General features: G+C 25.9%; 1 protein-coding gene across 1 annotated transcript; it reads right to left on the reverse strand.

The window, feature by feature from the left end:
* Positions 1-11677: 11677 nt before the first annotated feature.
* DDTFR10A (ripening regulated protein DDTFR10/A) lies at positions 11678-13194 on the reverse strand. Its single transcript, NM_001319660.1, is given in 1 exon segment — positions 11678-13194. A coding segment is annotated over 1 exon segment (945 nt). The 5' UTR covers positions 13043-13194; the 3' UTR covers positions 11678-12097.
* Positions 13195-13937: the final 743 nt, after the last annotated feature.

Here is a 13937-nt window from a genome sequence, read left to right on the forward strand (position 1 = left end):
AAAGTCCTTCAGGTCGCTATTTCGAGCCCCAGCAGGGCCACTGGAGGCATTACAAAGCGACCGTATCTCCAGAGCCCCGTGAAATTAATCGTGGTACACTCACCTTGAAACAGTAAGATCCGATGAATACAGCTAGTCGGATCCGAAGGTCACGGCAAAAAAAGAAAAAAAGTCTGGTTGGTGGGGTCTATGGCATTGGGTATATACGGTTTGGACACTGTTTTTTTTTATTTGTGTGATTAGCTGGAAAAAAGAGAAAGCAACTTTTTGTTTTTGGGTTAATTTTAGGAAGAGTTATCCATAGTGTGTAGCATATGACATGATTTGGCTTAATCACTTTTATATGGATAAGTTTTTGCTATGATTGGATAAATGAGATTTTCTCTATTCTAGTATTTAAGTTTTAGGACCAAAGAAACTCAATTTATAATTTTCTATAAAATCTATGTTAGGGGTATTAGTTAATTTCAAGAATATTTATCTCACTATTTGTATTATATTGGGATAGCTAATTTTATAAAAAAAAATGACGATAGTTTGAACTTAATTAGATATCTATAGTTATAGTTTACTTCATTACAGTTTATAATTATATGTTAGAAGGAGGAGAGAGACAAACAGAATTAAAAAATGAATGAAAGGGGCGAGTGAAATTTAGGAGAGAGAAAATGAATACATATTATATTTGTTATATTGGGTTGTTTCACGAATTTATTATATGTACCAACAAATATAATTGTGTCAAGTATATTTGTTCCTGGTATATTCACCCAGTATCAAGGAATTTGAGTATATATGCAACTAGCAATAGATTTATATTAATGTATTCGATCGTGTTTTGTCCTTGGTATACTTTTGTATCATGTATTGTATACTCATTCTTATCTCGTAAAGATATAAAACCATTTCTCCTAATCTCCTATAAACTTACTCAAACATGTTAAATTATACAATAAGTATAAATATCTAGTGACATAATCATCGCCATACATTATACTTTAGCGCTTTTTGTCAAAAGTATAATACGTTATCTATTTTAATTTTATATCATTTTTTAAATAATATCACATAAATTAAAATGAAACAGACTCGTAAATGAGTTAAGAAGGATGGGAGTGTGATGTAGCTCGTGGGGTGCATGGAAATAGATGCAAATTGTGTCCTATGACTTTGGAGAAAGAGGAATTAATTTGTTGGTGTTTACAAATGGTTAAAAGACAAAATACTTTTATTTGTTTTCTTTTATCTTTTATCACAAGTAGGAAGGAAGTCGGGTCACCTCTCATAAATATAAATATAAATATATAAACATTTCAATTGTAGTGTATATAAATATAATAAATATAAATTACTATCTTAAAGATAAAAATAAATGTAATATAGCTAAACATTCCTTTTAATTAATATTTTTTGAGAGATGGATGTATTACGAGAATGCGGGAATAGTTAATATAATAGATATAATAACCTCTATAACTATAATTTTGATAATTTTATGTGTTAAATTTATTTGTTACGGAGGCTACGATTTGTATATTTTTATCTATTGTATATTTCGCTTGCGGATCTATACATAAGGTAAGTATATATAAATTTTATATTAAGTAATTTTAAAACTTTCTTTGTATATATTCTCTTGTCAATATACAAACATGGTAATTTATGAGTGTGATTTTTTTATTAATCGTATATAGATAGATAGATAGATAGATAGATAGATAGATAGATAGGACAAACATATACAAAATTCTAAATTTATACAACCAGGAACTAAATTATACAAATTCTGAATATAAAATTCAGACAAAAAGTTGTAGCCGCGGATTACAATTTTCTTAGACTGTAATTGAAGGATGAAGATAGGATGCATCGGAGGACGGCGAAAACATATTTCACATAGAATGTCATTCCAACTTTTATTAGAAAAAAGAATTTTTAAAAGAATTATATTTCGAAAATTTTAACTAATTGAACATGAAAAAAAATTCTTCCAAACACACCCTTAACAAATCATCTAATTCAAAGCTTTATTCAAGCCACGAGTTATTTGAGTATGAGCAAAAGTCAAAAGTGAATATTAATTCAACTCAAAATTCATGAGAAAGGCAAAAGATTTTAGGATGAAATATGAATAGAACTTGTCATAAATTATTATTTGTTAGTAGTTCAAAAAAGGTTATGGACCATCTTACTTTAAAATAATTTTCACTATATAATAAAGGCGATATAGTCGTAAGTATTCTTTCATCCTTAATCAAAAATTTCGTATTTGAATTTCTATAAATATGAAGTTACTTCTGTTATGAAGTGTTTTACCCCTAATATGAAATCCTTTTGTACGAATCCAAATATATGAATATCGTACATCGAACAAGAAAAAAAAAACCTTTCACTATGTATGCTTTTATAGACATGCATGTATATAGTCACTCTTTTAACACCCATATATACACGGGACCAAAATACTAAGGACTCATTTGATTTGAGAATTACTTTTTCTTTTTTGACATATTTTTTTTTAAAAAAAAAATCAATTTTGATCTTGAAAAGTTTAATTTCAATTTGAAGTTGGATATTGAATTTTAAAGATAAACTTATAACCTACTAAATTATGGTATTTTTGAGTAAAGAGAGAGACTATATTTCTTTCTTAATGAATAGAGTTACATGGTAATTAAGTGATACATGTAATGATAGAAAAATAGTAATTAATTAATGATGAAATAGTTAAGTTTATAAATTCTAAAATAATAAGAAGAAAAAAAGTCTTGGTTCTAAAAATCAAATTTGTCTGATTTCTTAGGGTAAAAACGGTTTATAATAACTATTAATAATAATAATTATAATAATCATGAGAGTAAATAATTGCTAATATTTGCTTTAGTACACCAAACTTATCATTTCTAAATTCTAATAATACACTTTTTGAGAAGTTAATTATTCATGAGATTTCGTATATCTTGTAACACGAAACAACAAATAAAGAATTTAACGATAGCAATATAATCATCAACTTATCTAATATTATATTAAACCACAACAATACAACATTTTCTTATATTTATAATCAACAATACTCTAATAGATATCCGATAAAATTTTACCGATTCAAAATATAATAACTTAACTCAATTATATTATCACCGAAAAAAATCTATTGATATTAAATATCTCTATTACTTAAGACAAAAAGAAAGTTTACATAATTAATAGTATTGATTATGGGAAAAGGGTCAAATATGCCCTAAACTATTTGAAAAAGTCTAGATATACCTTCCGTTTAAAGTTTGGTTCACTCATGTCCTCGCCGTCCAACTTTTAGTCCAAATATGCCCTTATGGGCGTTAGTTGTCATGTTGGACATATCCAACTCATTTTTCATTTCTTTAAATGTCACATGGAATTGTCATGTCATTTTGACCTTACCACATAACATTTATATGAAAATGGAAAGACATCCGGACTCGTAAACACCTAATCCAACCCATAAATTAGCTTCTTTTAAATTCACTATCCGACCAATTTTTAACAATTTTGTTTAATTTTTATTATTGCAGTAAATCTCAAAAATGAGTAATTAATTAACAAAAAATAGGAAAAATATAAAATTAACGCCAAAAATTCACAAATAAATATAGTAACCTCAAATCTAACATTTCAATTTTTTTATTTTTTGATAAAACTCGAAAATGAGTAATTAATTAATAAAAAATATGAAAAGTATGAAAAAAATATGAATTAATTCCAAAAGTTCACAAATAAATATAGTAACATTTAAATCTACAATATTTTAAAATTTTTATATTTTTCGGCAAATCTCGAAAATGAGTAACTTTTTAATAGAAAGGGAAAAATATGATAACAAAATAAAAAATATACGTCAAAATTCACAAATAAATATAGTAAACTTAAATTTAATAATTTCAACAATTTTTTTATATTTTTCGATTTTTTATTTGTGAATTTTTCGCATAATTTTTATATTTTTTTCATATTTTTTGGTTGATAAACTCATTTTTGGAATTTTTCGAAAAAAATAAAAAATAAAAAAAATGTTGAAATTGTTGGATTTAATGTTACTGTATTTATTTTTTAATTTTTGGTGCTAATTTTATATTTTTTTCATACTTTTGATTAATCAATTACTCATATCGGGATTTATCAAAAAAAATATTTTTTTAAAAAAAAAGTTTTTAAATTGAATTTAAGGTTACTATGATTATTTATGAATTTTCGGCGTTAATTTTATACTTTTTTCATATTTTCCTATTTTTCTATTAATCAATTACTCATTTTCGGAATTTATCAAAAAAAATAAAATTGTTAAAAATTTGTCGGATAATTTATTTCAAAAGGGGTTTATTTATGCGTGGATTAGGTGTTTATGAGTCCGAATATCTTTTCATTTTCATATAAATGTTATGTGGTAAGGCCAAAATGACATGACAATTTCATGTGACATTTAAAGAAATGAAAAATGAGTTGAATATGTCCAATATGACAACTAACGCTCGGCATATTTGGACCAAAAGTTAGATGATGAGGACATTAGTGAACCAAACTTTAAACGAAGGATATATCTAGACCTTTTCAAATAGTTTAGAAGTATATTTGACCCTTTTCCCATTGATTATATTTATGAGACATAAATAAAGTTTCTCATTTACTATCGTCCTTTAAAAAAATATTAAACAAGTAAACGTGACTTCCCAAGTCAACAAAAAAATCAATACTACTTTTATTGTCTTTGTACAAGTCAACAGTACCTTGTACCATGAGTAGATATCTTGAATAAATGCTACATAAATGATATCAAGTGCCTTACTATCACATAATTTTTATTTTAAATCAAATATATTTTGAATTTAAATTTTTTAGATATGAAATCATCTTTATTGAAAAGTATTTTACATTAATATATGATTTTTTTGATACAAATTTAAATTTAATCAAGCTCCAGTATATATATTAATACTATAGAAAAATTTAAAAAGCCGTTTTGAATCACAGCAGAGTTAGGTCGGAACAAGGGGCTCATTTGAATATTTTTAACAAAAAGTTATATAATATGTATTTGAAGTTAAATTTTATTTTATACATTCACAATAAAATATTGAATTCTTTGATTTTTTTTTGGTATAGTTATTTTTTATATTTTTAAATTTTCTTAATATAAAATTTTAACTCAAGTAATGAAGTCTTAAAAATAATTTGTTAAATACTTATATTTTACTAAGTAGTTTTAATCTTGTAAGTTTATTAAATGTGTTTTTCGTTTCCTTCTAACAACTTGTAGTTGTTAAATTTATATTTTGTTTGACCATCATTGTGTATAAATAATTTCTTCACATAAGTCCTTTTTTGTGCAAAATTAAAAATTATGAGCTTCATATTCGAATATTTTTATAATTATAACTCCATATTGTGCGTGCAAAATTTAAAATTATGAGCGAATAATTTAAAGTTATAACTTCATCTCACGTACTCTGAAATTAAAAAATATTTTTGAAAAATAAAACTATTAAAAAAAAGTTTATACCTCCAAAATTCTTTTAATATTTGTACACTATTCATAAAAATCTCTTTTATTTTTGTTGTTTCCCTTGGCCTCTTTTCGATTGTATTTAAGCAAAGAAACAAAAAAAAAATTGCCTCCACTTGCTCAACATAATTGTCACAAATAGTTAAAATTATCACTATGAAAATAGGAAATTAAAATATCACATTAAATTCAGATTCACGTTGATAAGTTAATTACGAGTAATAATTTTATCGTTTATATCAAAATATTTTATTTTCAAGTCTTATAAGAAAAGTATTTGATACAAAGGAAAGCGTTTTCTAAAAATGTTTTTTAATTTTTTCTATGTTCGATCAGTCAAAAATCGAAAGATATTTTTTCTAGAAAAATAAGCATCTTAAAACGAGAAAAATGACTTTCTTAATGAAAATAGAGAAAAAAAAATTTATATCGATTGCATTTCTTACTAATTGTGTCCATAGATCCCCACCCTCTAACACACATTATCTTCATCCCTAGCTCCACCTCCGCCCCTCACAACCCTCATCCACACCATCTTACACTTACTTTTCTCCTCTCGCCTTTCATATTATTTGTCTAAATTATATAAATATTTTTAAGATAATATTTGTTTATTTACTTATTAAATAAAAGAAAATTAAAAAATAACTCATTTATTTTTCAAAGAAAATGTTTTTGATGAAAAAGAAAAACACTCAAAATTTTAATAATTTTTTTTCTTTAGTATTTGTAATTTCTGGTACTCGCATTGAAATTCAATAAAATCAAATTCGCGTAGAAAAGTTTCAAATAGGGATATAATAAATTAATAAAACGCTTCTTAACAAAACCGGCTATATATCTAGAGACTCAAACTTTAATTTTTTGATTGAAAATAAAAGAGTACTTATCAATTTATAACAAAAGTTGTTGGTAAGATTTTAGTTGATAGTAAAGTTGATCCAAATATCTTATTACGTTATATGATAATTAATAACTAAACATTTATGATCAACTACTACTCTCATCTGTTCATTTTATATGGAGGAGATATTTTTAATTTTTAAAATAAATAATTTTTTTCACACTATTAAAAGGATATAATTTATTTAGTACTATGTTTATCTTTATTTAAATAAGTGAATTTTTACCTACTTAAGAAATTATATTAAATAGTAATCATTTAATCAAGATAATTTAGTAAAATGATTCTGGATATATCAAATTGATTTAAAGATAAAGTATAGCGATAGAAGAAAAAAAAAGAACATTTGGTTTAGGTGAGATTGAATTTTATTTTAGTTTTGAAAAATTATTCTTTAAGAATATGTGATTTTTTATTTTATTTTTTGAGGTTTCATAAGTAAAATATAGATTTATATGTAATATAGAAAAATACTATGGAATGACGAATTAGAGTCGATTGATCAATAATTAGGAGAAGTTGGGAGTAGGAAAGAAATAATGAGCTTAAAATATTATTTTATATAATTTATTTTTTTCTACACTATAAAAAAATGTCATTTTCCAAAAATAATAAAATTAAATAATTATTACTATCAGATAATATAAATGATAATATTTTTTTGTGATTTGTGAAACTTCTTTTTTCATTTTGCAACTTGTAGTCCAACCTGAGCAGTACTATTGAAAATGAAATATGAAGTTCAACTAATTAATTAATTATACATGTTCAAGTTCAATTAAATGTGACAATAGATTTTCTATATTTATAGTAGTAACGGATTTAATATTATTGTATTTAGAGTTGTAATAATCTTAAATGATATACTTATGTTTATGAAAAAAATTATCTAAATACATATCTCATTAGATTATAATCTTTAAAAAAATTGGCATTTAAAGATTTATAAAGTTTTTTCTCAGACATATTCCTTTCCTTTCTGATATTTTTCTATTCCTTCTCGTCCTATTAAATAATGTATCTTTGCAATCTGTAAGCTATGTAATCGTAGGTATTCTGATATATTCGAAATATTTATTTTATTTTATTTTTTTGTAATTTAAAAAAGAATAAGGTAAGATATATTAAAATTTATGTGATTTTTTCATTATTTATTATATATCACTAAGTATAATTTAGCAATGAATATATTATTGTCATTTACCATAAAATGTTTAACATTTTCCAATTTGCTAATCCAATTGACTTTGTACTTTCCAGAGAGATGATTAATTACAGCTCAATTGTTCAACAATCAACTAATTTGGGACCCAAAATAAAACAAAAAACCCCATCACATTAATTAATAGCCATAATATAAAAAAGTCTACTCAATGTCAATTTGATCTAAAAAATAAATAAATTAGTTTATAACCTGACAAATTCCAAGTTGCAAAAGGTTCACTGAATTTCAGATTTTGTAACAAAAATAGACATCCTAACATAAAGACCCTACCCTACCCTCATAGAAACTTACAATATTAGATATTGAATCGAATAAATTTGGTAATATTTATTTAGATTATATATTAAATATTTTTATGAATATTTAATTGTTCAATGACATGCAATAACATATTCATGATAATAATAAAATTAAGAAGGTTTTCGATACATTCAACTAACTCACAGTGTATATTTGAGAATTCATAAATTTCTAACTCTGATTTCGCTTCTGACACGAAGAGGAATGAAATTCTACTATTTTCTTCGTGTTAATTTGTTTTGACCTACTTTTCTTTTTAATTCATTTAAAAAAAGTGATTCTTTAACAACTCTTTAATTTCAATTTTTCACGTGACATTTTTAAATTTATAAGATTAAAAGGTATTTTAATACATTTGACATATATATTTATTAAAATCACAAAATTTTAAAAAAGAAATTCTTAAATTCTCTACTAAATCAAAGAAAATTAAACAAATTAAATTGGAAAGAATATTAAATTTAATTCAAACCATATACCCATCCATTGGCAGCTGGTTCTTTTAGATTTATGGAGTTGCTTCATTGAAGAGATTAGACCGTTACACAATACACAAAGATGATATTTTTGCAAAAAAATATATAAATAATAATCTATATTTTGTTCATGTCTTCATAATAGTTTGTGTGTCGAATTCAAGATTTGATATACTATGAAATATGAACTGTACTTTGAGAGTATTAATATTTAGAAATACATAAATAAATTTATTATTACTACTACTATTACCACTATTATTATTATTATCATTATTATTATTGTTATTATTAGAGAAAAGACATAAAGACACCATCGAAGTTGTCCCATATTTGCATAAAGACACCTAAACTTTTAAAGTGTCCTATAACACCACTAAACAACTATATATCGTTGTAATTTGACCATTTTTACTCATTTCGTTGTCTATGTAATGCGCGTGTTGTTCACTCTCTAGGTAATTCGACCCGACTTTTTTTTTTGAAGAAAATTCGTGAACTCCTTTTCATTTCATTTCTCAACTTTTCCCTAAAAAATCAAACGAAATACACAGTGTTGTTGTTGACAATCTCGTTGTTGATCATTGTTGATCGTTGTTGATGTGTATTTGTGAAGATTCTTGGAGATTGAAGGTCTAACATGTTAGGGTTCTAAAATCTTCACTTTTTTCGATTATTATGATTTTATGGATTGTTATAGTGTAGAAGTGTTAGAATCGACCTCCTACAGTTGCCATTGTTACAAATACGATTCAACATTGCATTTGACATTTTCAATAAAAAACTAACCACAAAATTGAGAAGAAATTCAACCATAGAAAAACTTCAAATTAACGTTTATACTGTAAATTAAAAGAGAAAAGACGAATTCCTACCTTATTTTCTTGAGGAAGATGATGAAGTCATCAAAAAGAGAGAACCAATATTGTTCTTGCCATGTAAATCAAAATTTTAGGGCTACCAAAGGCTATTTTTGAGTTTAAATTGGGGAAGATACAAAAATTGATTAAACAATTAATATTAAAGAAAGAAAATGACATGTGGCTGTTTTAAACTGGTAAATAAAAAGAAAAAATGGCCCATGACGCGCCTCTACGTGCGTGTAAACAACCAAGATGAGTTAATGGGTAAAAATGGCTAATTTACAACGATATATAGTTGTTTAGTGGGGTGATGGGACACTTCAAAAGTTTAGGTGTCTTTATGCAAATATGGGACAACTTCGATGATCTTTTTATGTCTTTTCTCTTATTATTATTGTTAATGTTGTTGTTATTGTTATTGTATTGCATGTGTGTATGTACACATACGTGCATATTCTAGCCCAAAAATATATTTTCTTATGCTATGTATAATTAACATGTATGTGCAGAAAAAAAAAACCTTATATATATATATATATATATATATATGAATGATTTGAATCGAAATTATAGTGTTTGACTTGTTTGTTCTAGAATAGTTTTCATTTTTCTCTTTAAATTTTGTGTTCCAAAGTTGAATTTTCCCACTCCATATGTCTTAGTTAATATTATGGTTTAGTAGTATATTCCTCTTAGCCAAGAAGTCCACAACTTTGAAATACACAATTGAAAACAAAATAAATAATAAAATTCACGTTCACCGATCGATATAGTAATAAAAATTCATATCCTACTTTTTTTTTTATAGATTTAATATTCAAATTATGGAATGAGTGATCTTATGTGACGACAGAGAAGATACAATTTATTTAAATATTATATTTGAAAATAACACATTACGATATTATATAATACAAATACAATATAATATGATACGTTATGAAACAGTACGTAACTACCATCCAATTAACAAAGTGAAAGCTTCTTGCTGCTAATTTATATGATCATTTGAGAGTTGACGAAGGTTTGTACCAATTTTCTTTTAGTGTGAATTAAGACAGTTATTTTCTTTCTATTCCATAAATCTACTTAGACAAATATTGAAAAAATATATATTTGACAATGGTGAGGTTTATCTAAATTCTCACGACAAATTATTTCTTTATGGTGTGATTGACTTGTTGAGTTCACATGCAAATTCTTCTCAAGTGTTTTGACTTGTAGGTTCTTAAATAGCTCATTTTTCTCTTCATGTGTTCAATTTTCACACTTTATATATAATATATTTAACTTTATGATTCGTTTCAGTGTTAGAGCTAAAAATTTTATTAAGGGTATTCAAGAATAATGGTGTGTAGCTATTTAAAAAATATGTCATTTGGGGTTCACACCACGAATTTTTTCATTCAAATGGACACTCATTACCATTATGTCTGAGGCGTAACTTTTGTTAAGGGCGTACAATTTATATATATATATATATATATATATATATAAAACTAATTTTTAACGAAGAAAGTTAAATTGAACACCCTAAAATGCGTGTAGCTTCACCACCGAATCATTTGGTAGAATGTACAAAAAAATAATATTTGTGTATTTATAATGTTGAGGCTAGTGTCCTTCGAAATATTCAATTGGTTTAGAGATAATCATTTATACAGATAACCTAGATCAATCCTCTCTCGATATCTTTTGAATTAAATATATCACATATGGTGTGTGGTTGGTGAAAATTGCCAAAGATGAAAACAGTAATAATAAGATGACAATTTGACTTTACCCTTGATGAATTATTGAAATTTGACATTTAGATAAAATGCCCTTTTTTTTCCTCCTTTATTTAACAATTACGTATCACCTTTATTCACATGATTCTATTGTTTGATTGATTTCAAACCTTCTTAGATAATTTCATGTTTACACGAAATAAACCTAAGTATGAAAAATATAAAAATAAACAAGATTCGTAAGTGAAATTTCAATAGTCCATAATTTTCATTATTTTATAGTGAGAAAATCACATAAATATATTATATTTTACTTTACTGATTTGGACCGTTAAAGTCATTTTTATAATATATTACTATTGTTACTTTAGACATTTGAGAGATACAAAGTTTTACTCTATTAATTCATATCGACACTGATTAAGTCTATCTAACAATATTAATATTACTTCCATTGCATATCGAATCCGATCAATTTTAACATGATAAAGAATCGTTAGTCTAAAGAATATATTTCAAATAATAGATGAAGGTAGGAGATTTCAAAAATTAATTAATACGTAAACTAAAGATAAAAATTTATAACAAATGACAAAAAATAAAAATATATTTGAACCTTTTCCTTCAAAATAAACCAACCAAATTAAAATTCATATTTACATGGAAAAAAAAAAGCTTAATCAATGAAATCAAAAAATAATTAAAAATATCCATGATTCAAAACACTTCCATTCTCCCTCCATCATTCCATGTTTCTTCATTTGTACATGTGCTATTTTTATCCAAAATTTCCAAGAGGTAAATTCCTTATTACAACTTGAAATCACTTCATACTTGTTCAAAATATTTCATTTTAGAAACTCTCGACTAAATTTCAGTGGATCGACACAATAAAGGTCTAAATCTCAGTGGATTGTGACAGTAATATAGTTCTGCCATAACATTTTAGAAACTCTCAACATAACAAAAGACTAAATCTCAGTGGATCGTGATGGCAGTATAGTTCCGCTATATAATATTCCATAACATACTCAAGTGGATTCTTTTGGGGATTTCACTATGATACCAAAAGTTGAGAATAACCAAAATTTGAATGTGGTGATAATGGTGACAAAGGTGGCACTTCAAAAATACCTTTTCCATTTCCACAATCCCAAATTGAAGACCAATTTGAAGGTGTTAATGGAGTTGCCACCATTTGTTCTCTTTTCACCTCTTTCTTCATTACAATTCCGTCATCATTCTCCATTTCCCCTCTCACCCTTTTCCCACAAGAATTCGTATTCGAATTCAAATTCACAACATTTTTCTCAATCTCATGATTTTCTTGCTTGAAATTGCTTACCTCAAGTGGAAAATTCAAGATTGCTTTACTCCCTCTGAGCCTAAATGCTGCTCTGTCATATGCCATGGCTGCATCCATTGCAGTATCGAATGTTCCTAACCAAACTCGTGTCCCCTTTCTAGTTGGGTCACGAATCTCCGCTGCAAATTTCCCCCATGGCCTTTGTCTCACTCCTCTGTATCGCTTTTTCTCCGAATTTTCTACCATTTTCTCCTTAACAGAGTACTCTGTTTTCACTTCCCCTGTTTTTGGCTCCTCTGTTTTTGGTTCCCCTGTTTTTACTTCCCCTGTTTTTGGTTCCTCTGTTTTCTTAACAGAAGGAATCGAAATGTTTAACGAAGGTTTTCGATCATTGAAACTTCTTTTCTTTTGGGGTTTAGCTTGGAATTCAATAGTTGAGTTATCGAAAAAACGAGAGACAGATTCAAGATTTGAACTTTGAGGTGTATTGATGAAATCAGGATAAACAGAGAAATTGCTTTCAAGTTTGATCTCAGAGGTTAATGATTCTAAAGATTCCGAATTCGATGAGGTTTGAGAATAAAGTGTACTACTTGTTGTTTCTAATGAAGAAGAAGAAGAAGAAGAACAAGTTTCCATGAAAACAACATCATCAAGAAGATGTTGTCTTATCATTTCTAGTGAAGAAGAATCCATTTTTTTTCTTGAAAAATATTGTTGGTAATTGAATTGAGTGGAAAATGAAGAGTGAAAATGGAGATTATAAAGGGTGGAAAATTTTAATTTCAATGGAGGTTTCTTAGGGCCTTCTTGGTTAGAACAAGGAAGCCACTTGTGGGGCTTATCCATTTTCATTTTTTAAAAGTATATATGGGTACACCACTTGTTATTTAATATAATAATAATAATAATGGATGATTAAAGATATTCTTTTTTAATAACAAAATAATAATAATGAAATAGATGATGTTTTTAGTGTAATTCATGATGTATCCTCCACCTATGGACCCCTATTTCTAGGTTGCTTCTTTCATTCTTTTTAATAACATTTCTTTCATTTTTTTTACATGAAAGAATGAAGAAAATTGATACTATAGGAAATACAATGAAAAACAATATATATATGAAGTGAAATTTTATTTAAAGAGAATGATGTGGTTATTTTTTTAATTATATTTTATAAGAATAGAGAGACTATTTTAGATAAAACTTTATATTCAAGTAAACTGATAATATAATAATTATATTTTTATTTAGTATTTTTCATTTGTAATCTACATAAATAGATTTAAAAGGAAATTTTTTGAGAGAATTGGAATGCACCTTTTTGTTATCTATTAAGGTTTAAGACTTATGAACTATCGATAAGCTCTTTTCTTATTGAGAAGTTTTCAGTTTTAACTTTAGAAGTTAAAACAACAATAATAATATATTCAGTAAAATTGAATTTAGATTTTGAAGAGGATAAAGGTATGAAAGGTAGACACATTGTTCTCGGAAGATCCTTGGCTCAAATACAGCAAACTCAAGTGTAGCAATGACAAAACTAAAGCAAATAATAATAAAATGGTGTGATAATCAAATATAAGAA

Source organism: Solanum lycopersicum, chromosome 5 (genome assembly GCF_036512215.1).
Source record: "Solanum lycopersicum chromosome 5, SLM_r2.1".
Taxonomy (NCBI): Eukaryota; Viridiplantae; Streptophyta; class Magnoliopsida; order Solanales; family Solanaceae; genus Solanum; species Solanum lycopersicum.